General features: G+C 53.9%; 1 protein-coding gene across 15 annotated transcripts in view; it reads right to left on the bottom strand.

Moving 5' to 3' along the window:
* Nucleotides 1-23,004, bottom strand: part of OGDHL (oxoglutarate dehydrogenase like) — a 28,749-nt gene extending 5,745 nt beyond the window's left edge. For 2 of the 15 annotated variants that reach the window (XR_003121122.1, XM_025396473.1), the window contains exons 1-16: nt 22,864-22,998; nt 18,935-19,139; nt 17,000-17,170; nt 12,584-12,686; nt 12,068-12,183; nt 11,763-11,917; nt 10,775-10,921; nt 9,656-9,746; nt 7,042-7,221; nt 6,781-6,909; nt 5,833-6,012; nt 5,379-5,531; nt 4,686-4,788; nt 4,024-4,152; nt 2,900-3,050; nt 406-533 (exon numbers count right to left, since the gene is read on the bottom strand). Coding sequence is in view for 14 of the 15 variants with exons in the window: in XM_025396473.1 (XP_025252258.1) it covers nt 406-533; nt 2,900-3,050; nt 4,024-4,152; nt 4,686-4,788; nt 5,379-5,531; nt 5,833-6,012; nt 6,781-6,909; nt 7,042-7,221; nt 9,656-9,746; nt 10,775-10,921; nt 11,763-11,917; nt 12,068-12,183; nt 12,584-12,686; nt 17,000-17,170; nt 18,935-19,138 (2,140 nt within the window). In the remaining variant the exon portion in view is untranslated. Of the gene's footprint in view, nt 1-405; nt 534-2,899; nt 3,051-4,023; nt 4,153-4,685; nt 4,789-5,378; nt 5,532-5,832; nt 6,013-6,780; nt 6,910-7,041; nt 7,222-9,655; nt 9,747-10,774; nt 10,922-11,762; nt 11,918-12,067; nt 12,184-12,583; nt 12,687-16,691; nt 17,171-18,934; nt 19,253-22,593; nt 22,820-22,863 lie in introns of those variants that run through there. The other 13 variants (XM_025396472.1, XM_025396471.1, XM_025396481.1 and 10 more) reach the window with 12 other exon arrangements.
* Between the last annotated feature and the right edge of the window lie 1,832 nt (nt 23,005-24,836).

Raw genomic sequence — 24,836 nt, 5'->3', positions numbered from 1 at the left:
GAGAAGGGATCTCAGTGCAGGGTTCCTAGGGTGCAGGGCAGAGGAGGTGAGATGGGGCTCAGAGGAATGCGGGAGGGCTGGGCCAAGACTGGACTGCTCAGCAGCTGAAACCCGCAGCAGACTCTGTTGGGCTGTCTGTGCCCACTGGGGCCCTGATACCCACAGAGCCCGCTCAAAGCAAGCAGGGCCCCCTAACTGGATCCCCAAGGGGCCCAGATGGGACCGATTTCATCTCCCACATGGCCTTAGGTGGGGGCAGCCCAATCACCATCCCCCAGGGCCATCCCCTCGGGGCCTCTGAGCATCTCTCGCCCCTCCCAGGCCCTGGCCCCAGTCCCTTCCCAGCCCATCTCTGGTCCCCAGGTGTCTGGGGCCTGCCTGGCTTGCAGGAGAGTGTGGACCCACCCAGGACTCCGTACTCTGAGAGGGAGCTGTTGCACACGGTGTACGGGGCTTGGTCAGGCCAGAGATGATTCATAGGCACACACGTCCTGCGGTCAACCTCCTGGTCATGGAGAACGTGGTGCCGGTGACTGCAGAGACACAGACCGGGGCAGGGACAGAGGGCAGGTGGGTTGGCACCTGTTCACCTGGAGCAGGGGAGCTGGGCAGCAGGAGGCAGGCAAGCCTCCGTCACTGTCCCAGGAAACCTGCAGGGTCCCACAGGATGGCATCCAAGAAGGCTGTGGAAAACCAGAGCCATGTGGTCCCTCTTGCAGTATGCCCCCTGCCTGCCGGCAGCCCACACACACCACACACTGAGGGGTCTGTGGGAAGGAACTGAGTTGTGTCACCTCCCTGAGTGTCAGCTTCTCACCCATAAAGAGGACCTGATGAGACACTTCCCAGGTGCCAGCTAGAGCCACCTCCTAGGAGGCCACTTCCCCTGCCCCGTCTTGCTGGCTTCTTTATCATCTCATCAGCCCTGTCCCAATTCACAAGAGACAGAAACCACTGTGCAGTAGCCGAGGTGGGCACAGTGAGGGGCGCCTGGCTGAACCCCAGACCCTGGCTAGGACTGACATGTAGCTCAGGGTGCATCAGAGGACCACCTGGGCCCTGGTTGGAGCAAGACCGGCAGAGACGAGCAACCAGGAATAAGAAAGCCAGCTGGTCAAGTCCTGGAAGCCACACCACCCTGGCTTGCTAACCAGGAGCGGACTGAGGCAGGACCTCGAACATTTTAGGGCCCCGGACCAGAGGAAATGTGGTGTGGACAACTGACAAGTTTCAAGTCCCCATCTGGACTCACAAAGACAACTGCAAACAAGCAAGATAGGGGCTGGCTTAACAGCAGTACACACACATACACCACACACATACATACACATGCCACACATACCACACACATACGTATCCCCACTCACCACACACTACACACACACACCACACACATACACACACCACACATACCACACACACCAAACACCACATACACACACACCACGAATATGAAATACACCACACACATACACACACCACACACATCCATGCACACACAAACACCACACACACTATACACACCACACACACTACACATACTACACAACACACACCACACAGACTACACACCACAAACACAATCACATGTACCATACACACCCACACCCACACCCACACATACACACCACACACCCCCCACATATACCACACACAAATCACACACACACCAAACATGATACACACCACACACATCACACATCACACACGCCACACCACACACACTCCACACATACCACACACTATACACACACACCCCCTCACACACACCACACATATACACACCCTACACACACCAAACATACACACACATTACACACACCATATACACCACACACCCATATACACCCCCCACCCACAAACCACACACACCACACACATATACCACACTCAACACGCAACACACACCACACACACCACACACCACACCACACAACACACCACACATCATACACACCACATACTCCCACACACACCACACACACCATACACACACATACACACCACACACACACTCCACACACACCACACATACATCACACACATCATACACACATCATACACCACACACACACCACACACTACACACCACACACATCCACACACCACATATACCCCCCTACACACACACACCACACACATATGCCATACACACCCACACACACACACCACACACATACACACCCCACACATACAACACACACACGACACACCACACAACCACACACACACACCACATACACATCAAATACGCTACACAAATACCACACACACACCACATACACCCACCCCCCACTCACCACATACTACACACCATTCACACCACATACACTCCACACACGCACTACACACCACACACCACAAACCACACACATCCCCACATACACACCACATACATACACACCCCATCCACACACACCACACACCCACACCCACCACACACCCACGCACACTCCACATACACACTCCAAACTCCACACACATCACACACCCACACCACACACACACCAAACACACCACACACATACCCCACACCAAACACACCACACACACGCACCATACAAACCCCACATACACACATACACACCAAACACACCACACACACGTACCACACACAACTCCCCCACACTCACCACACAACCCCCCAACACACACACGATCCTGAGCACCACAGAGGGCCACAAGCTTGACCTCAGTGGACAGCCTGGGCCCAGCAGTGAGCTCTGCACACTCACCCTGGGGGTCAGCGAGGTGGCCCTCTGATAATGCCGCCAGAGGGCAGGGGCTAGGGATGCTGTGAAGATCCCACCCCAACAAAGGCCCCCCCTTGGGATCCCCAAGCCAGGCCCAGCTTCCGCTCCAGGTCTCCTGTGCGGATGCCGAGCCCCACCACGCTCACCTGAACGTGCCCCTCTCCACATCCTGCCCGCTGAGCCGCACGTGGATACCCTCCTTCAGCAGGGAGCCAAAGGCCATGTACTCTGCCAAGGCCCAGTCCACCGTCCGGTTCTTGGTCATGTCCGCCCGGCCCCGCAGAATGCGAGAGAGCCCTGTGGGAGGAGAGTGCTGGCCTGAGGGCCACGGGACAGCCAGCCCTGGCGGGGGTACGTAGGTGCTCAGCACACACCCCGCACAAAGCAGGGCAGCCGTCTGTTGATGTGGCTGGAGGGCAGGGATGCTGCAGGAGGGCCCAGGGCCAGGCATCCCTCCTCCAGCTGAGACAAGGGGCCACCCTGAGCCCATGGGGAGGTGGAGCAGGTACCACTTGGCGAGCATTGGCCTCGTTCCAGACACTATCAGGCACGGAGTCATTTACTCAAATCACACAGCTGTCAAGGCACTCGGATCTGACCCCAAGTCCCCAGGCCTATGCTGTGCTTCTGTTGGCCCCACACACAGAGGCTAACACACAAACAGAGCGGGCACATGCCCCAGACGCTGTCAGCAGCTGCCCCAGGGCACTCGGTCTCGGTGCAAAATGTAAGGGAACCCCCTCAGAACTCCTCCAGGTGGGTCAGAGGGTGTGTAGCACCTCAATACAGCCACAGGGGACCCTCCGGACTTCCCAGGCAAAGGTCACAGTGGCCCCAGCCAACCGGCCCCCGGAGTGGGAGGCTGCCCTCGGTCATTGGTCCAGGCCCCGGCAAGCCACCGTCCTTTCAGCTGCAGAATCCTGCCCAAGTTCCAGGCTGCGTTCCAGCCCCTGCATGGCAGCCCTTGCTTTCCTGCTCTCCTGTCCGACCCAGGGACGCCCCAGCAAAGTCAGTTTGAAAACTCAGCCTAAGACTAGTCACTGGTACCCAGCTAGGAGTGTGGCATCTGGAGCTGCCCAGCTCACCACGCTCACCCTGAGAAGAGCTACTGTCACAGGCACAGACGAGGTGCCGAGAGCTACGTGGACCCACTGCAGACTGAGCAGGAATGCGACACACCATCTCTCTTGCATCCCAACCAACCTCCCTTCGAGGCACAATGTTGGGGTGGGGACAGCAGCCTGGGCTGCATCCGGCCCAGCAACCTCACCAGTGTGGATCTTAAAGTCCTCCAGGGGCACAGAGCTGGCCACGCTGCCAATGTGGGTGAGCACATCCTCAGGGATCCCCGTGGCTGGGCATGTCATGCTCTTGGGCTCCCCATCTACGTTGAAGAAGCCTGACAGAGAGAGAGGCTCCGTCCACACTGGGTCAGTGGTGGCCTCTAATCCCCCTGGCCAGCCTGCCTCCCCAGGACTGAGGGACCCATGGCTTCCTAAACTCCACTGTCACTCGGACTCACCCTGAGCCCACCCTTGGGACCTGCGACAGCTGAACAGCCACAGCTGCAACTCCCCCACAGGCCCAACACCCACCTCTGGGCCCCAGGGTCACAGCTGTTCTAACCCTGCCCCCAGGGAGGCCCTCTGAGCACCCCGGACCCATGTATCCAGTGCCCAGGGCTTCCTCTCCCTCCTCCCACCTGGCTGTGCCCTCCCTTTTCAGTGAGCACCTGGCCATCCATGCTCAGAGAGCAATGTTAAACTTGACTTGCAGGAATCGGCCCCACACAGCTTTAGGACCTCAGGGATAGAGCCTGCAGCCTCTAGACTAGGCAATGACAGCTGTCACCTAGGGCCATTCCAGTCCTGATCCCAGTGCAAGACCTCAAGGCCCAGGGTAGTCTGTCTGAGCCACACACTGCTCGCTCACCGGGCCAGGGGGAGTCCAACCAGTGCTTTATATGCAGGATCTTTTTATCCTTGGACCTGCCATAAGCCTCCTCACAGATCCGGTCGTATTTCGCAATTTCTTCCTGGAATCAGGGGGAAGGTGTGGACAGAGCAGCAAAGCCCTGGGCAGCCAGAGGCCCAGTCCACTTGGACTCATAAGTCCTGGTCCCCGTTACCAAGTTCTTCTAGAACTCTCTGTCTCTGGTCAGTAGGGACCTCATGGCTAGAAGCCAAAGTCTCAGAGTTCAGGGGATCCTGCACAGGTACCCCGAGGCTGGGCAGGCCTGCAGTGTGCTCAGCAAGGGGATCCGAGAAGACTCCGGAAACTTGTAGTCCTTGCTCTCAGAGCTCCATGAAGGTGGAAGGACCAACACTCCACAGATAATTATGGGGACAACCCCAGCTCAGGGCCGCCTCCTACAGGAAGCCTTCCTGCACGCCTGCTCAAGGTTGGGCTTCCCCCACATTGCGGTACCCACTGTGTCCCACCTGGCTGTAACTGCATCCTTAGTTCTTGGTCCCCTTTGGTAACTGGGGCCTCTTGGGGACAAGGACCACAGTGGCTACTTCTTTAAATCCTTAGGGCTCAGCACTGGGCTGGTAACATCTACAACCCCTCCCCAGGACCCCACCCAAAGTTTGTCCTAGGTGCCCATGCAGCCTGCCTGCCCACCTCAAACTCCTGCAGGGTGACGGTGCCCTCGGCAATCAGCTTGTCTGCGTACTTCTTCAGCACAGGCACCTGTCTGTGGATCTGCTTGTACATGAGCGGCTGGGTGAACATGGGCTCGTCCATCTCATTGTGGCCGCGCCGGCGGTAACAGACCTGCAGGAGCAGCCAGAGGGGCTCATGCCCTCCCCTACGCTGTGTGCTCAATGTAGCTGCTGCAAAATTGGGGAATATCCAGGTAGGGCACACCCACTGGGAGCCCTCTGAGCTCCATTATCACCTATCACCGAATGAGTGTCCCATCTCAGGCCTTTGCACAGATTGCTCTTGGTGGCACAAATCTCTCATCCAAGAAGCACTCCCAGCCCTGAGTGCTGAAGATGCTGAAGATCAGACTGGCTCAGCACAGCAGGGATGAGTCACCCACCCATGCCCTGGCCTCAGTCCCCAGACCCACCAGGTCTACGACAACATCTTTGTTGAAAGTGTTTCTCCATTCGGCTGCCACACTGCATACATATATCACAGCCTCTGGGTCATCGGCGTTCACGTGGAAGATGGGCGCATTGACCACCCGGGCCACGTCGGTGGGGTATGGTGAGGAACGGGCCATTCGGGGGTCTGTGGTGAACCCAATCTGCAGAGGCAGGAGAAACCTGCTGCGCCTTTCTACTTAGAGTGAGATAGAAGGTGCCAGCCTCGGGGACTGAGCAGGGGGACGCTCAAGGTCCACTGAGGTGCCCGGGGGGATGTGGGACATGACAGGGTGATGGTGAGCAGCCCCACAACTGGACATGGCAACAGCTCCCACGGGGACGGCAGCAACACCAGCCGAGTGGAGCCTGCTCTTTTTTGCAAGTCACTTTGACACACTAGTGGTGAGGAACACAGGCCTGAAAAATCCCAGTCCCAAAAATTGCTAATTGCAACCTGGGGCAAGGTGTTTACATTCCCACAGCCTGTTTCCTCATCTATAAAAAGGGCTCACTTAAATTCCTACCTCATAGGATGTTCACAGAAGATGACGTGACTTAATGCAAATAAGGCAATGAACACAGGGCTTTCTAAACTCCAGATGAGTTGTTAGACGCTCAGCTGCCTTAGAGAAAGGGCACCAAGGTCCCTGTGTCTAAGACTGCCAATGCAGGGCTGCACACAGCCAGCTTCCAGGAGGCACTCGCTACACAGGTGCTCCTTTGGTCTTTCCAGCCCTGCTTATCCCTCCCTATTGTGTCCCCCAATTTCACAGACCAGGATGCCAAGGCTGGGCAGATCAGGGTCCTGCCTAGTAAGCAGCACAGCAGTGGGCTCAGAGCCAGAAGCATCTCACTCTCCCCCCAGGCTACTTCCTGGATTTCCAGGAATGCTGATGCTGTGAGACCCAGCGTGGAGCGTACATGCTCACCTGGTTGTTGACGACGACGTGCACGGTACCGTTGGTTGTGTAGGAGGGCAGGTCGCTCAAGTGGAAGGTCTCATATACCACGCCCTGGCCGGCAAAGGCGGCGTCCCCATGAACCAGGATGGACATGACCTGCAGGGCAGGTGTGAGCCAGGAGGGGCTGCGTAGCCCAGCCCCGCACCTGTACTGTGGAGACCCAGGGCCTAGCCCTCTGGGCCCACCCCACAGGATGCAGGTCCTCGGGGCTCTCCCAGGTGAGCTTGCCTTCTTGCCCTGGGTGTCTCCACGGTAGAACTGCTCTGCCTTTGTCTTCCCCTGCACCACAGGGTCCACTGCCTCCAGGTGGGAGGGGTTGGCGACCAGTGACAGAGTGATGTTCCGGTTGGTGACACGGTTGATCCTCTCGTGGTACATGCCCAGGTGGTACTTGACGTCCCCGGAGCCCTGAAGGTGGAAGTGGGAACATGATGGATCCTCCCCTCCCACACCAGACAGGTAGACACACAGGCAAGCACTGCAGCCCACAGTCAGGCTGGCACATCCCGGATCCCACTGCCTCGGAGGGCCAAGCTGTCCCTGACCCGGCTCTCCTCATCACACTGCCCCTCCTCACTGGCCTGAGGGAGGAAGACACAGGGACCCTGGGCCTTGGCTCAGAGCCTCTCTGCACACTGACCACGGAGCAGGAGAGCATGGGAGTGGGGAAGGCCATCCAGCAGCAGGGAAGAAAGGGAGGGAAGGGCAGGACCTAGGCATCAGTGCGGAGACCCTCGGCCAGGCCGCCAGCAAACACTGAAGCTGAATCCCCTGACTCCTCACACCAAGGGCAGCAATGAGGGACACACAACATTTTACGATCCTGAAGCAAGGAATATTTATAGCATTCTATACAATATCCTAAGACCGAAAACACACAAGACACCTAAATTCTAACAACTTTGTCATGGGGGAGCAAACCCCCGCCCAGCGATAGGGGAAACATATCAAGCTGAGAAAAATATTCATAAACAAATGCAGAAAAAGGGCAAATTCCCTCAATGTACAAAATGCTTTTACAAATCAGGAAGATAAAGCCCAAAAACTCCACAGGAAAATGAGCAAAAGCGACAAGTAGGAATTTACAGAAAAATACGAATGGCTCAAAAGCATGTGAAAAGATAAGCAACTGAATTCATAACAAAGAAATGCATTACAACAAAATCCTCTTTTGCACCTATCATATTGGCAAAGATGAAAGGATTCGAGAGCATGTGGGAGGAAGTGGGGTGGGGGCTCTGGCACCGTCACACACTGTGGATGGGCTTGCTGACATCTGCCAGCTCCTGGGAGGGTCATTTAGTCCCACCCCCTTAGCTCCAGTCACTGCACTGCTCCAACACCATCTAACAGATAAACTCGCTCACACATGTGTAAGGACCCTCATTAGAACAGCCCAAGGTCCAGCACAAGGGATGCTCTAGCTGTAAGAAGCCTGTGTGCAGGCAGGAAACAATGACAACTTGTTAAGTGAAAACAGCAAGGTGCCACCTGGCATCGCGGCTATGCCCATGGCCTCTTACAAATAAAGCTATGCTGGACAAAGAGGTTTGTCAGTATCAGCATGAAATGTTTCTAGAAGTACACACCTAAACACAACAGAAGCACACAAACAAAATTGGCCACAAGAATGGAGTCTCACTGAGGAACATCTTCTCATTGTATAACCTTTCTGTTTTGTTGTTTTTACAATAATCAAATTTCTTTTTCAGTTGAAAAAAAATAGTAATTTCATTTAAACATCCTTTGGCCAAGTTTTCCAGTATACACACATCTTTGACTCATCGCTTTTATCCGTTTTACAGAAGAGCAAACTGAGGCTTAGAAGGCTGAAAGTGCTAGAACAAAAGGAACAGGATGTCAGAAAGACCTAGGCTAGGAGCCAGTAGGTATGGGTCCACACATGCGCGCGCGCGCACACACACACACACACGCAGGAAAGACAGTCCTGACAGCAAAGGGATACAGAGGAGGGAGTGACAGGCTCACTGTCCAGAGGACCCACAGAGCTACTGAAAGGGAAGATGGGCAGGACTTTGAAAGAGGCTAGGCACTTGGCCGGGAGTGGTGGCTCCATGCCTGTAATCCCAGCACTTTGGGAGGCCGAGGCTGAGGTCAGGAGTTTAAGACCAGCCTGACCAACATGACGAAACCCCATCTCTACTAAAAATACAAAAATTAGCCAGGTGTGCTGGCGCATGCCTATAATCCCAGCTACTTGGAAAGCTGAAGCAGGAGAATCGCTTGAACCCGGGAGGCAGAGGTTGCATTGAGCCGAGATCGCACCATTGCACTCCAGTCTGGGCAACAAGAGCAAAATTCTGTCTCAAAAAGAAAAAGAAAGAAAGAGGCTAGGCAGTCTGGGCTGAAGGCCTGGCCAAGGCCTCCCAGGGAGGGGGTGGGCACAGGAACAACATTTCCTCAGCAGGTTGATGGGTAAAGAAAACCATCCTCACCGCCCAAGGCTCTCTTGGGCAAACAAACGAGCAAGGGAGTCATTCCTGGCTGATGGACAGGACTTTGGACATGGAGGCACAGCCACATGAGCAGAGCTGAGCCAACTTCCAGCAAGACTTTGTGTCTCTGGGCTTCAGATTCCCTAGCTCAAAACAGGGAGGTTGACCCAGATCATCCAAGGGCCCTCCCAGCTCCCACAGACTGCAGCCCTTGCTCCCAAAAGCCTTAGGGGCCTCAGGCAAACACCCAGCCTCTCGCTGGCTTCTCCACATGCATCCATTTCAAGGTTTATCTCAGCCCGGAAGCTCCCAGTCCAGACCCTCCCCAGTTCACCTCCCAAATACCCAGCTCTCCAAGGGTGCCGGGACCTGAGCGTGGCACCCACCTCGTCTGCCGCCTCCAGCTTGGGGTCAAACTGGCAGAAGATCTGCTCCAGGTCCTTGCGGATCACGTTGGCCAGCACGTTCAGCCTGCCCCTGGAGCCAGAGGGGCCGGGCTCTCACCTGGCAAAGCCCGTAGGCCTCAGGGTTCCCTCCCCCACTGTGGAGGCCTGGCCTGGCCTGGCCTAATACAGCCCCTTCATGCCCAGAGCCCTCCTCAGGCCACCCGATCACCAGGCACCATCCTCTCCTGCTGCTGTAATGGCCCGAGGCCTGAAGTCCTGTGTTTCCTTGCTGCCTCAGGTCACTAGACCAGCTCTGCCTAACCCTCTGACCAGACACTGGGCATTCCCAGGCCCCCCATGACAGACAAACCCCAAGTTCCTGGCAGGCCAGCCACAGATGGGGACCCCTGCACCATACATTTGGATGCCCTCATGCTGATGCGGCCCTGGGCTAGCCTAAGCACAAGCAGCTCCCTCGTCACAGGAAAGGCCCAGGGCCCTTCCCACAGGCCACTCTGCACATGTGCACACGCCCACTCAGCAGGACCCCAGCCACAGAGGTCTCCGTCCCCCAGGCTGCACTCCCCCTCCTGCTTCCTCACAGGCTCCAGCTCAGAGGTAACGCCTCACTGCTGAACAAGCCTCCCAGATCTTCACCAAGGTCAAGGGAAACATGCAGTCAGCTTGCAGCCAGGTCAGAGACCCTCGGCTCATCTCCACAGACCTGCCTGTGGGAGACACAACCTGGGAACAACTGCCCAGCCCCTGCCCTCCCTTCCCTGGAAGAAACCCCTCCACCTCTCCTTATTCACAGGAACCTCAAGAAGCACTTTGTACCCCTTTCTGAAATCTCACCCTTGCTAGGGACAGCAGCAACATGGCCAGGGAGAGAGGGTGCCCGATAACCTGGTTAGTACCCGGCCCCAGGTGACTCTGGCCGAGTGCCTAGCAATTTCTGTGATGAGAAGGCCAGGCCCAGGGACTTAGAACTGTCCAAAAACCCACCTCTACCCCCAGGTCCCACCAACACCTCTGCTCTTATTTCCATCTCATCCCTCCCACCTCTGTCCCCTGGGCTGGAAGAGAATGGGCAAGATGCCAGCGGGGAGGGGGACCCACCTGTGTGGCATCCCCAAGATGACATTCTCGATCCCCATCTCGCTGGATTTGTCGATGATGGTCTTGAGGGCAGGAATCATCACTTCACAGCCCTCCAGACCAAACCGCTTCTCTGAGGACCACTTCCGGGCCAGGAAGTCTTCAAACCTGCTTGGGGAGAGGATGGGGAGAGGAGAGGAGAGGGAAAGGGATGGAGAGGGATGGGACTGAGGCTCACAGGGACTGTTCACGAGTGCTCAGAGCTGAATGCCCAGGACAGAGGAAGTCACAAAACCTCCTTCTGTCAAATGGTCCAGGGCACACCATGGATACCACACCTATCCCACCCAGCAAGGAACACAGGGTTAGGGGAGGCTGGGAATCTTCCCAGCTGAAGGCCTCTGCCTACACCCTTTCCCAGCTGCCACCCTCTCTCTTCCTCATAGCCAAGCTTCTCCCATAGGCCACCACCCACCCACTCCTAGCCCACTACCCTCCTGCCACACTCCAAGGGCTCTCTTCGCCAAGTCCCAAAGATCTCCACCCAGCTGAATCCAAACTCCAGGCCACACCTCGCTGCTCAGGAATCCACTTTGCATCCAGCCGCTGAGTCAGGTGTTCCCCTAGCCCTGCAGCCCTGCGGGACCCAGCTTCAGAGAAGTCCAGTGGGCAGACAGGTGATGCGGCCACACTCACTCCACACCAGGGATAACTTTCTGCCCAAACGTTCCCACAGCCACTTCCCGCCACTTCTGGCCTTGCTTAGTGTCCTGCTGTCTTGTTCTCCCAGAGCCTCATCCCTGCCCACCTAACCTGCTCTGCCTTGGGCCAGCTCTTGGCCAAACTGCCTAAACACCTGGTCCCAACTCTCCTCCCTGCAGCCATCGGTGAGGCCGATCCAGTCCTGCCTTCCTGTGGTACCCTCCTGCTCTCTTAGGCAGGCCGTGCAACGTCTCATAAAGCCCTGGAGCGGGACCTCCAGCCACTTGGCCCTCCGGGTGGTGCCAACCTCATGGAGCGCACCAGCCGGGCCAGCAGTGTCCGCTTCTCCTCGCTGGAGAACTGCATCACACCAGGGGTCTCAAACTTCTGCCGGATCCACTGGCACTGCTCCACATCGTTGATGAACATGAACTCCAGGCCAATGTGCTGGCAGTAAGTGTTCTGGGGAGACACATTGGGACGCCATGAGGAGCGGGGAAGAGGGATGGCTAACATCCCTGCTGTCTGGAACAAAAAAGGCAGTGCCTTCCCGTCCTCTGGCGAGCTCCGAAAGCTGCTTCGGCCGCGCCCCACACACCCGCCTGTGCTCACCTCCAGGCGTCGAATGATCTCCCGCAGAGAGAGGGTGTTTTCAGAGCCCCCGATGAAGGTGGTCGTTGGCAGCTGGAACTCCTTATCAAGGTCAGCCTCCTGCAGGTCATAGAAGGCTGGAGAAGGAGGCGTGGCCGAGCCCCAGGCAGCAGAGTGGAGGGAGGGAGGTCAGGCCCAGGTGGAGTCCTGCAGTCTCACCAGACCTCCCAGTCTCCCCAGTGCCCTCCCTCTGGGTCCAGCCTGGGAGGCAGAAGTGAGAGTGAGCCCAGGGTGGCAGGGAGGACAAGCCTCTCAGGCTTGAACATATGGGGCACAAGCTAAGGAAGGTGGCAGGCAGGCGTCCTTCTCAGGAACAACAGGCAGTACGCAGCCAAGGTGGAAAGGAGGTCCTGTGGGCTGCTCCCTGGGCCCCATGAATTCCCAAGGATCAGGATGTCCCCTGGGCCCGTGGGCCCCTTACTGGGCCACCCACACAGCACTGCCATAGCTGTCCTGAGGAAGTGTCCCCAGTCTTACCCAGTTTATCAATGGTTGTGATCAAGTCTGACGGCACAAAGGAGTCCAGGTCTGCATCCAGAATGCCCAGGGGGTCCAGCTGGGCCACATGGTGACCACGGATCTGGGAGGAGGGAAAAGAGCAGGGTGGGGCTGGGACCCAGCTGGACAGACTTCCTCCAGGGTGAGGCTCTGGGCCCCAGCCCCGCTCTTCCCATTTCCAAATGTTAAGCTTCCCCATGTCTCTGCCCCATAGCCACTTCACTGCTGCCTAGAAGACCCAGCCACAGCCAGTAAGCTGGCAGGAGCTCAACCCGGTTTAGAAGTACAACATGCACCTGGCAAAAACAGGAAAAAGACCTATGCATGAAGCTGTTCACTGCAGTGCTATTAGTAATAGTGAAATTCTAGAAACTTCCCCACTGTCCATCAGCAGGAGACTGGCACATGGATATGGGCGATCCACACAGTGGAGCACTCCAGGATTTTCCATTAAAAGGAAGAAGGAAAATCCCCATCTGATACTACAAGGTAGTCTCCAAAAAATATTGTTAAGCAAAAAAGCAAATTCTAGAAAAGTGTGTATGGTGAACTACCCATTATCTAAGAAAGAGAAGACACAAATAAATATATGCATTAGAAGGGCAAATCATAAAAAAAAAAAATAACATAAAACAAATTATCATCTAGGGGAGGCGACAAAATAGGATAGAGAGGCAGGGCTAGAAGCCAGAGTTTTAAGCAAGAACTTATCTTGCTTTGAAGATTTGACTTTCAAACCTTGTAAATATTTTAATTATACAACAAAATTAAGTCTTAAAAATTGAAAGTGAAACGAATCAAATGAATAAATATGTCCACTTAGTGGCATAAATACACAGAGAGAAACTATCCCAACTGACTAATGGAATATTCCCTAAAGACAAACAGAAAAAAATTCATAAAGTCTTTTTTATTACCAGTCAGTCGTAATAGTGTTAGAATTGTTATGCTGGCCAGGCGCAGTAGCTCACGCCTGCAATCCTAGCACTTTGGGAGGCTGAGGTGGGTGGATCACCTGAGGTCAGGAGCTCGAGACCAGCCTGGCCAACATGGTGAAACGCCATCTCTACTAAAAATACAAAGTTAGCTGGGTGTGGCGGCGCATGCCTGTAATCCCAGCTACTTGGGAGGATGAGGCAGGAGAATCGCTTGAACCTGGTAGGTGGAGGCTGCAGTGAGCTGAGGTCGTGCCATTGCACTCTATCCTGGGCTACAAGGCGGAAACTCCATCTCAAAAAAAAAAAAAAAAGAATTGTTAGAAATTCTAAGATTGTTGCATGTGGGCTGTGGGAAATCAAACAAGCCATTGTACTGGCATCTTTTTGTCATCTCTAAAAGGCAATGGTGCCATAAGATTGACAGGGTCAAAGACAAACCCCAAATCCCACATGTACAGCACGCTAGAAGCATCAGTATAAACCCTTTCCTGGCTCTGATTCCTGAAATGGCCCAGAAGTAATGATCAAACCAATAGCAGGAAACAGCCAGAGACCTGGACAGTTCTGGAATAGGCAGAAATGTACAAGCTCAGCTTGGAGCATCTTGTTACACTGACATCAAAGCAGTGTTCAAACACCATGAGTGCTGGGAATATGAAGAGGTTTTGAGCAACTGTAAGGACAGTACATCTACAGCAGATTGAAATTCAATAAATATGCTTACACTCATGTATTCATATGAATCCAAAAAAGGAAGATAAACTTCCATTAGTCACTCTGGAGTGTGCTAGGTAATCACCTCATAATTTCAAAAATCAGGGAATAAAAGGAAAAAAAATCAAGCAGTGGTCCTGTCTTTCCTACACAATCTGCACCTCAGGATAAACAGAGTTAACAAAGGGAAGTTTCTCCTGATAGCAGGACTTCAGTTTATAAAGAAGGGAAAACAGAATCGGCATATCACCATTTTTGCAACCCCTAGTGAGTTAATGGTTCTAGGAAATCACTATCCACAGCTGCTAACTGCCATCACCATCACCACTAGGAAGCTGATTTTGGAAAAAAAAAAAAAATCAAATGTCTATGGGATCGAGCCTCTAGATCTAATTGTCAAAGTACAGAAATTACACGGGACAATGGGATGGATGAAATGACATCATGAGGAAGCCATCAGTAAAATCCAGACTCGAGAAAACCCTACAGGACAAACCACCTGGTTTTCCACATCATAAAAAGAAACAGAGAGGAACCTGCAAAGTACAAGAGACGTACGAGCCACATCAGTCTACTGCAACCTGTAGATTTAGCTGGATCCTGCTTCAAACAAGCAGTAAAAAGAAAGCACAGGCTGGGCGCAATGGCTCATGCCTATAATCCCAACACTTTGGGAGGCCGAGGCGGGCAGATCACTTGAGGTTAGGAATTCAAAACCAGCCTGGCCAACATGGTGAAACCCCATCCCCACTAAAAACACAAAAATTAGCCAGGTGTGGTGGCAAGCACCTGTAATCCTAGCTACTCAGGAGGCTGAGGCAGGAGAATCACTTGAACGCGTGGGGCAGAGGTTGCAGTGAGTCAGGATAGCACCACTGCACTCCAGCCTGGGTGACAGAGTAAAACTCCGTCTAAAAAAAAAAAAGAAATAAAAGGCCGGGCGCGGTGGCTCACGCCTATAATCCCAGCACTTTGGGAGGCCGAGGCGGGCGGATCACAAGGTCAGGAGATCGAGACCATGGTGAAACCCCGTCTCTACTAAAAATAGAAAAAATGAGCCGGGCGCAGTGGCGGGCGCCTGTAGTCCCAGCTACTCGGGAGGCTGAGGCAGGAGAATGGCGTGAACCCGGGAGGCGGAGCTTGCAGTGAGCCGAGATTGCGCCACTGCACTCCAGCCTGGGCGACAGAGCAAGACTCCATCTCAAAAAAAAAAAAAAAAAAAAAGAAAGAAAAAAAGAAAGCACAGGACAAAAAGCAAACACAAATATCAAATGCATATTTCATATTAAGCATTATTATGTTTAGATGTGATAATGGTATTATGGCACATTTTTTAAGGAGTCCTTTTCTCTAGACATACATACTGAAATGTTCAATGAATGAAATGCTGTATCTGGGATCTGCCTCAAAATAATCCAGCAGTGAGCGGGGGCTAAGGGAGAAACGGATGAAACGAGGCTGATCATGATTGATGGGTGTTGAGTTCACCACACTATCCTTCTGCCTTTTATATGTTTAAAAATCCCTGTAACAATACAGTGGTTTTTTCAGTACAGTGTGCAGGTGATTCTAACCAGAGCTGTGCCTGCTACTGGCCTGTAAGGGGCTGCAGCCCTTCTGGTGGGAGCTCATCCACACCAGGCACAAGACAGTAACACACCTGAATCCAGAGGCCACCCTGCCAGGAAATCTAATGCCTCGTCTTGGTTAATCAAAGAACAAAGAGCTACTGAAGGGCTGAGACCTGTGCTTAGAAGATAAGGCTCTCGGGCAGCACCCTGAACATTTCCCTGTATTTGATATACAGTTTTACATCCTTGCTCTTCATTTTTGAAGTCAAGGGTTAGATCACTGCTTCTTTCAGCCAGCCAGGAAAGACACAATACAACTAGCTGCTGTTTGCTCCCAGGTGGCCCACAGTTGATGGGTCCTCAGGCCAGCAAGGGAGCCCAACCCTGCACACCTTCCCTCTTCCATCCCCAGGTGGGTGGTGTACGGGGAACTCCATTCCATCCCACACACTGGGCACCTCATTCAGAAGCAAAGCATCATTTCCATTTGCTAATGCCCCCCTGTACCCTAGCCTTGCAGTGGCTTGCTTCTGCCTCACATTTCCCTGACGAATACCTCCTGCCAGCAGTTCCCAGAGATATTCCAAATGATTATGCTTGTTATGGCCTGAACACCATAGCAGTCCTCCAATTAGTCCTGTCCGATGAAGACCAAAAACACAGACCATCACTGGGACTCTGACAGAGCAGAGGCCCAGCCTGAGAGAGCCTAAGTCTCCAGGAGGAGCAACTGGTGGGGGAGAATTGTTTACTGAACCATTCATTCCATAAACATGAATTAGGCACCTGCTCTATCAGTCCCTGTGCTCTTGGGATGCCCATTCTAGAGGAGAAAACAGAATTAACAAGGGTTAATCTACTCACCCCTCATTCAACAGGCTCTGGAACTGATCCCTTACTAAGTGCTCCTCCACATACTTGGGGCATGGTGTGTGCAAGGGACAGACCACAAGCACACGTCAGTATGCACAAAAAAAATTCAAGCAGGTGGTAAGTGCTCTGAATGGTGATGTGGCAAAGACTGGCTAGAGAAGTGGGTGCTGCTCAGTAGAGGACAAGGAGAAGGGCTCTCTGGGGAGACGATGTTGGAGCTGAGATCCCTTCCCCTCAGTGCCTGGCCACACCCCAGGAGCCAGTGCAGCCTCCCAGGCTGTGCCTCAGTTGCCCCTCACCTGGTAGGCCCGGATCAGGGACTGCACGGCCAGGTGGTCCTCCACTAACTTGCTGGTCTTGGTCCGGCTTGAGACTGCAGACCTGCTGTCACGGACAACAGAAGGGGGCCGTGGCTGAGCAGAGCCAGAAGAGGCTTCCTCACTGGCTTTCCGGAAGAAGTTGTCCCAGGACTAGGCAGGGCAGAAGCAAGAACGCAGCCAGGTCAGGGCCTGGGAAGAGCCAGGGGTGGACCAGGCTGGGGCCCCAGGGAGTGTCAGGTCTTCCTTGAGGACCACAGCTCTCAGGGTCTTCCCAGGGTGCCTAGATGTACATACAAGGATGCTCCCTGCAGAACTGTTTATAAAAATGACAATGGGAAAACAACCTACATGGCTATCCATAGAAAACTGGCTAAACAATGATTTTACATTTAGAATGTGGAAGACTACATAGTCTTTTTAAAAAGGTACATTCGGTATTGTGGATATGGAACATTGCCAAGATATGTTTTAAAGTGAACGAAGCAGAAGAGGACGTATGGCTGCTACTCTCTGTGTAGAAGCAAAAAGCAGATGTGAACACATACAGGCATTTGCATGTGTTTTCCAGAAGAACAATATAAAAGCGCTGTCTTCCGTGCACTCCCATACGGCACTGGTGGGAGGCTCAGTTGGTACAATCCCCATGGAAAGCAACTTGGCAATACCCATTAAAATTACACACACAGGCCGGACGCGGTGGCTCACGCCTATAATCTCAGCACTCTGGGAGGCCGAGACGGGCGGATCACGAGGTCGGGAGATCGAGACCATCCTGGTTAACACAGTGAAATCCTATCTCTACTAAAAATACAAAAAATTAGCCAGGCACGGTGGCGGGCGCCTATAGTCCCAGCTACTCGGGAGGCTGAGGCAGGAGAATGGCGTGAACCCGGGAGGCGGAGCTTGCAGTAAGCTGAGATCCGGCCACTGCACTCCAGCCTGGGCGACAGAGCGAGATTCCATCTCAAAAAAAAAAAAAAAAGAAAAACAAAAAATTACACACACAGCCACCCCTGGACCCAACTATTCCACTTTGGGGAATTTATCCTACAGATGGCTGTGCAGGTGCAAGATGATGAAGGTGTAAGATGACGCGCTGCAGCACTGTTTGCCACAGCCAGAGACTAGAAATGAACCAGATGTCTGTCAGCAGGAATAGGGGTGGAACATACATGCAATGGAATATTACACAGCTGGACAGAGTGAACAATGAGGCTCTTTATGTACTGATGTGGAAAGATCTTGGAGATACATCACCAAGTGAAACAGCAAGGAGCAAAATAGTATGTGTTACAGGTTACTTTTGCATAAAGGGAAACAAATCCAGAGTTAACATTTGCAGTAAGTTTACCTAATGCAAGTCTGTGAAAGGATATAGAGGACACTAAGTTAGAGGACAGCAGGAACTGAGCAGACGAGGCTAGATTAGGAGGGAGCTTTCTGACTGCGCAACTTCTTATACCTTCTGGCTTTGGATCATATGACTGCACTGCTTTCCACTACAGGTGAAGGTGTCAGAGAGCAACTTCACTTTTCATCCTCCCATCTGATTTAATTTTTTTCTTTACCATCAGCAAGCGTTTATTCTATCAGATCAATACATACACAAACATGTATGTCCCTAATTACATACAAGGGGGCATATGGAGACAGCAGAGCATGACAAAGGGGCACGGCAGGGCTCAGGTGTGGCAGAGCAGGGCATGGCCAGGGCCTCTCCATCAAAACCACCGCCCACTGCCTGATCCAGCAACTGGAAAGCAACAGGCTTTGATGACTGAGGACCTAAGAGGCAAAGAAACCTGCCCAGGATCACACAGCAAGCAAGCTGCTTCTCCCCACTGCCCTGCCACAGCCTGGCCCCTGGGGGCTTCCCTCCCTTGCAGTGGCCCAGGGCAGGGTGGGGGTGCTGACCTTGTGGACACTCCGGGGATTTTCCAACCAGGCGAAGTACATCTCCTCCATGTAACTGGAGCTGCCTCCATCTTTGCTGCTTGGGAGGGTGGCCGGTGGCCCGGAGGACCTGCTGCGCCAGCCAAACACTGGGACTTCATGTGCGGCCAGAAGCCTCACGGCCTGTGCCCCAAGACGGGATGGCAACAGCCTCAGCTGATTCATTCTGGACACAGGCAATGAAGGAGAGGCATAAACGACAGGACTAAGACAGGAAGAGGCTCTACCAAGCCACTGTCCGCTCATCAGCACTTGTCAATCCCACTGGGCAGATGGTGCCAGGCTAGGCAGTGATGAGACTGGGAATGTGACACTCTCCCAGCTCCCTGGGCTTACTGTCTGGTGGGAGCTCCCAGCTCAGTAAACTCCAATAGCCATCGAACAGCCCTGAGCCCCAGCACTGCTGTGCCCCACACATCCCAGACCACACTCCTTCCCTGATAGCCCCCAAAGCCTGGGCAGAGACATGAACCCAGGCCCTGCCTCAGGGAGCACTCAACCTAGGTCCTGGAGCCCACTCAGAGAGCCACAGGGCAGGTGCAGGGAGTACCACCAAGAAGGAGTGGGTCACAGGCCCACCACCCTAGAACCAGGGCAGGGAGTCCTCCAGGGGCCAGGTGTGTCGTGCATGGTCAGGGAAAAGCAGGGATAAAAACATCCAGTGAGCACAGGTGTCAGGGGATGATAGAGACACAGTATCTCAGGAGGTCTGTGGCTCTAGTCATTGCAACCAAAAGTGACCAGTGACTACCTGTGACTGCGATCCTGGCCCAGAGTGCCCTCTCTCCCAGGCCCAGCCAGAAGGATGGTGACACTAGGCCCAACAATGACCCCACTTCACTGAAGGAAGGGCTAAGGTCTGGAGGGGCATGAAGAGCAGAATGGAAGGCAGCCCCAGGCCCAGCACAGCCCTTGGACTGGAACTGCCCTCCCTGGCTCCCATACTCTGGACACCCTGAGAGCTTACACCCAGGACCAGTGCCACTCAAGACAGCTAACAGCCCAGGCAGCTACAGACTGGAAACCCACCCAGGCCGGGGGAACCAGGCCCTGCAGCTCATCTCACCTCACTCTGTTACCTGTGCCTTCCCAGGGAAAATACCTAATCTTGGTATTTTCAGTGATGGGCTTTCAGTGATGGGGGCTTCCTCCATTCCTCAGAGGGTAAGAGTTCTAAGAGCCTCTGCCAATCCTGAAGAACCCCCAACTCTCCCTATCCAGGCAGGTAAGGGGTTGACAGGGCCCGCTGAGGTCCCAGATCACCCCATACCCCTGCCACTTCATCCTACACATGATGCGTAAATTGGGACCTCTGTTCCCCACCCTACAACTGTAAGCAGAACCCCCTCCTCTGCTCCAGCACAGCCACTGCCTGGACAGAGCAGCTCCCCGTCAACACCAGCTAATGCCCTCCTGCCCAGACTGCCCAGCTTGTAAGCTGGGTGCAAGAACCACCCCACCAGGGGTCGCCCACACAGGAGGAGTCCCCTACCCCTGGACAGCTCAGGCCCCAGAAAATGTGCATTCTAGGGTATAACTAGCTCCCAAGTACTGCCCAGGCCGGGCCCTGAGCCAATGCTCCTGGTCAGGTGTGCTCAGCCAACAGGCCACCTGTTGCACCCTTCTGCCTCACCCCTGCCATCAGCTCAACCATGTCACCAGGAACTCACTGGCTGGACTTTGCACAAAAGGTCAGGCCTCATCAGAGGGCAGGGCACAGCCCTCCCTCTAACTCACATAAGCCAGAGGAAAGGCCTAATGTCACCTTGATGGAGGGAGGACAGGCTCCTGGGGCAACCAGCAGCAAGCCTGAACAGAGAAAAATTTCAAAACAAAAAAGATTCCACCGTAGGGAGGAGGGAGGTGAGCTTGGGAGCCTCTGAGTGCCCTAAGTTTCCCTCCCACATGCTCAGCCCCTGAGGCTTCGGGCCATGTGGCCCAGCCCACCAGCCAGTGATGCCAAGCCCTAGAGTGCAGGGCACTCAGGGCCGGCTCCTCTGGAAGCAGGACCTCTCCAAGTGCCAGGCATGAGCTCTGGGGTCAGGCAGCCAGGGTCCCAACTCCTGTTCTGCCTCTGACCATCCCAGAGGACTGGGCAAACAGAAGTCTGTGCCAGCCCAGCTGGCCACTGGGCCCAGGAGCTCCTGAAGCATCAGGGAGACTCTTCTGGAGCATCAAAAAGAATCCAACAACCCAGGACGCTCTATCATCCCCAGTCTATGGCAAGGAAACTAGATATTAAGACCATCGTCATGGGAATAAACATAATAGGCACCATCAGGAGCACCGATTCTGGGACAGATACTGTGCTCATTTAATTCTTCTCAACATCCTATGGGGTGAGCACTCACATCAGTTTCACTTTATAAACAGAGAAACTGAGGTGCAAGAGGCTAAGCTGGAGAGTGACAGGGTTGTGTGTGGTTCCAGGGACTGTGCCCTGATCACTGCAGTCAAGATGTAAGCCAGATTTCTCTTAGTGATGCAATTCCCATCAGCTGAGTCAGAGCTGCTCCCTCTGCCAGCCCCAAACCCACCCCCACAGTGGAATGGGGCAGTTTGGGCCAGATAGGGACAAAGTCTGGCTGTGTCCAGAATGGCCCGGTGCAGGAACACTGTGTTTTATAAACACTAAGCAGTCGGGGTTGGCCACTGGACACTGCTGTGGCCTTGACCCAGCCTGGCAGGAGGGCAGCCTGCCACTCACCCCCACCTGCATCCCAGCAGGGCATGAGGGCTCAGTATCTAGAGCCAGAGCCCAAGCCAGCCCTGCTAGTTCCTGCCCATACAGTCAAAGACAGCAGCAAGGAGTGAGAGTCAGGTACCCTGTGCAACCCCCTGCCGAGTCCAGACTCCAGCAGAGTCGCCCTGGGTATCTCTTGGGGGTCTCTTCTCTTTAAGACACGGTCACACAGCATCCCCAATCCAATCTCAGAACCTCAACCCAACCCCAGAAAACTGCCGACACCATGCCCACTAAGACTCCCCTACACATGGCTCTGTCTGGGGTGCCCTAGTGAGGACTGCTCCCTAATGCACCCATTGCAGAGATCAGTAAACAGAGGCCGGGACGGGTTCTCCCCAGAGGGCCCTCCAAGCTGGGCAGCAGCAGAGCCTGGATTCTCTCAGCAGCAGGTCTACTCCGACCCCACTTTCTGAGAAGCAGATGAGCTTTGCTCAGCAACAAACCGCAACTCTAATTAGATGGGGCCTGTTCCAAGACACTGGGGAAGGGATGCTAGCGCCTGCTTGAGCCAGGCGGCCCAAGGGCGTCAAAGGGGTCTCTCCGGTTCGGCGAATGCATACTGCAGCCTGCTGTGGCCTCGGGATTACCCCGTCACCCTCCCACATCTCCCTAGGGGCGGAAGAAGCACTTTCCATGGTAGCAGCGACCTCAGGCCATGCCGCCCTCTCTCGGGACTCAGTTTTCTCATCTGCGATTGGAGACCGCGGTTAAAATCGTCTATTAGGGTCCTTGGACGTCCGAAGCTGCCTACGGGTCCCGCCAGGCGCACAGCGCTGACCCTCCCCAACCCCGGCACAGCTCCCGCAGCCCTGGGCCCTCCCCTGGCCACGGAAGGCGCGGGGCAGTCGGCAGTCCTCGGGCTGAAGAAACCCACCGCGAGCGCCCGCTCCTCTGCGCAGGACCCTGGACTAGCCGGGTGGTACGCGCGCGATGGGCTGGGGGTCCCGGGGGAGGCCGCGGCCAGTCAAGGGCGGAGCCAAGGTCACGGTCTGTTCCTCCTCCCCCTCCCCCCGGCCGGGCCAGGCTCAGGACTGCGGGCAGCGGCGCCCCAGGACCCGGGAGAGAGGAGCTGCGGCGCCGGTCCCCAGAACGGCAGGAGAAGTAGCGGCGCTGGGATCGGGAAGGGGCGGGCCGCCGCGCTCACCGGGCGGGCGGGCGGGGTCCACGCTGCAGCGAGGTCCGGAGGCTGCAGGTCAGGGGGCTGCGCGGAAGGGGTGCGCGCGCACCGTGCCAATTACCTGGATCACGTGACGCAGCCGCCCACGGGCGCGCGCCCCTCAGACTCCGCGCGTCGTGACGTCTCCATGGTCGCCCCGCCCCGCGCCTGGCGCTGTCCGCGGTGCTGGCGGCCCAGGCCCGAGGTCGCCCACGGCCGAAAGGGGGACGCCTCTCTGAGACCGCAGGATGGGGCTGAGGCCCTGAACCCCGTGTGTTCTTTCTAAAACTAGGACGAATGTACCAGAGGACAAGCAGCCTTTGTGTGTAGGAGAGGATAGGTTTTGTTTTGTCGTCTGTAAAATGGGAATGCTATGAAAAGTTCCACTATCTTAGGGATGTTTTGAAAGAAAGATGAGATAATGCGTGAAAAGTGCTTACCCCAAATCTGATACACGTTTTACCCATTCATCCTCCCAGTGATGGTGACCCAGGCTGTCCTGACCACCCCGTGGCCACAAACAAGGCTGCAATGAACTTCCTCATACACATTCCCTTAGGATCCTGCGTGGAACTTTCTCTGGGATAGAGATCAGCTTTCTAATTATTATCAAAATAGCAGATGCAATGTGCTATTATTGTTTTAATCTGCATTTCTCTCGTTATTAGCGATTTGCATCTTACGTTGTTTGTTAGTTTGGGGTTTTCTGTTGTATTTTTTTCAGCTTTCTGTTGGGTTTTGTTCTCATTTAAATGCAGGGATTTCTTGTATAGGAAGCTAACACACCTGTGGTTCAAGTTGCCATCAACTCTCTCCTGGATTATTGCACTCTTGAATTTTAATCCCAAAATTACAGTATGCATTTCACAATAATACATTCAAATACATATGAAACCAATTAATATGGTTGCTTGTCGGGGGAGGAGGATGGGGAATGTGGATATGAGGTAATTAATCAATTACCCAGATCAACGCTGACAGAGTGCCACGAAGAAAGGAATACAACTAACTTCGGCACCTGAAATCTCCCAGAAGTTCTTCATTTGGAGATAGTTAGGGATTCATGTGGTCAAGAATCTTCAGCACTTAGCACAGCACTAGCTCATGGTATTTTTCAGTAAATATTTGTTGAGTGAATGAATGAGTGAGTAAACGGACACTTGACTTGGATCCTGAAGGATGAGTAAAATTTTATCTGGTGCAGAAGGGCAGGGTTCATTGGGAATTCTTTGGACACAAGCACCAAAAATGACTTGGCTAGCTTCAGTCAAAAACGAGTTGATATGAAGTACGCGTGCGATGGGCTGGGGGTATACAAGGCAACTCACAGAATCAGAGGAAAGCTGAAAAATTTACTTCAGGAAGCAGTGCTGAGCCATAGAGGAACTGTCTCTTCAAGGCTCTTCTGATGTTCAAAATTCAAATTCCAGGTAAGAGGCAGTAATGTGCTTACAGTAGAGATGGAGTAAGGTAGCCAGATTTGAGAGACTTCTGGGGATCAGTTCCAGAGGGTTTAGTGGTTGACCAGATATGAGGGTGGAGACATAGATAACTCACAGGTGGTCTGGCTTTAGTGACACAGTGAAACTTTTCAGTGAAACTTTTCAGAGAGCTAGGGAAAAGGAGACGATGCAGTTTGGGGGAATAGTGGAAAAGTTTACAAGTCAGAGTCACCAATTAAGAAAGATGGAAAGCCTGACACAGAGCAGCAGGCAGGAACAAGGCTCTTGCAAATCAAAAGGCTTCAGAGCCTTTCAGCCTTCCAGCCTAATTGATGTTCTGCTAATTGCATTGATTAAAGCAAACATTTGGGGCAATCAACGCTCCCATGAGGGTGGCTGTCATTCTCAGAAGCCTGAGAGGATTAGCGGCAGTGGCTATAGGCTTTGCAGAGATCTTCAGAAACAGACACCTTCCTTTTTTTCCTATGCCTGTGGTGTGCGTGTGTGTGTGTGTGTATG

The sequence above is a fragment of the Theropithecus gelada genome, chromosome 9 (assembly GCF_003255815.1).
Source record: "Theropithecus gelada isolate Dixy chromosome 9, Tgel_1.0, whole genome shotgun sequence".
Classification (NCBI taxonomy): Eukaryota; Metazoa; Chordata; class Mammalia; order Primates; family Cercopithecidae; genus Theropithecus; species Theropithecus gelada.
This window is presented reverse-complemented; position numbering and strand designations above follow the sequence as displayed.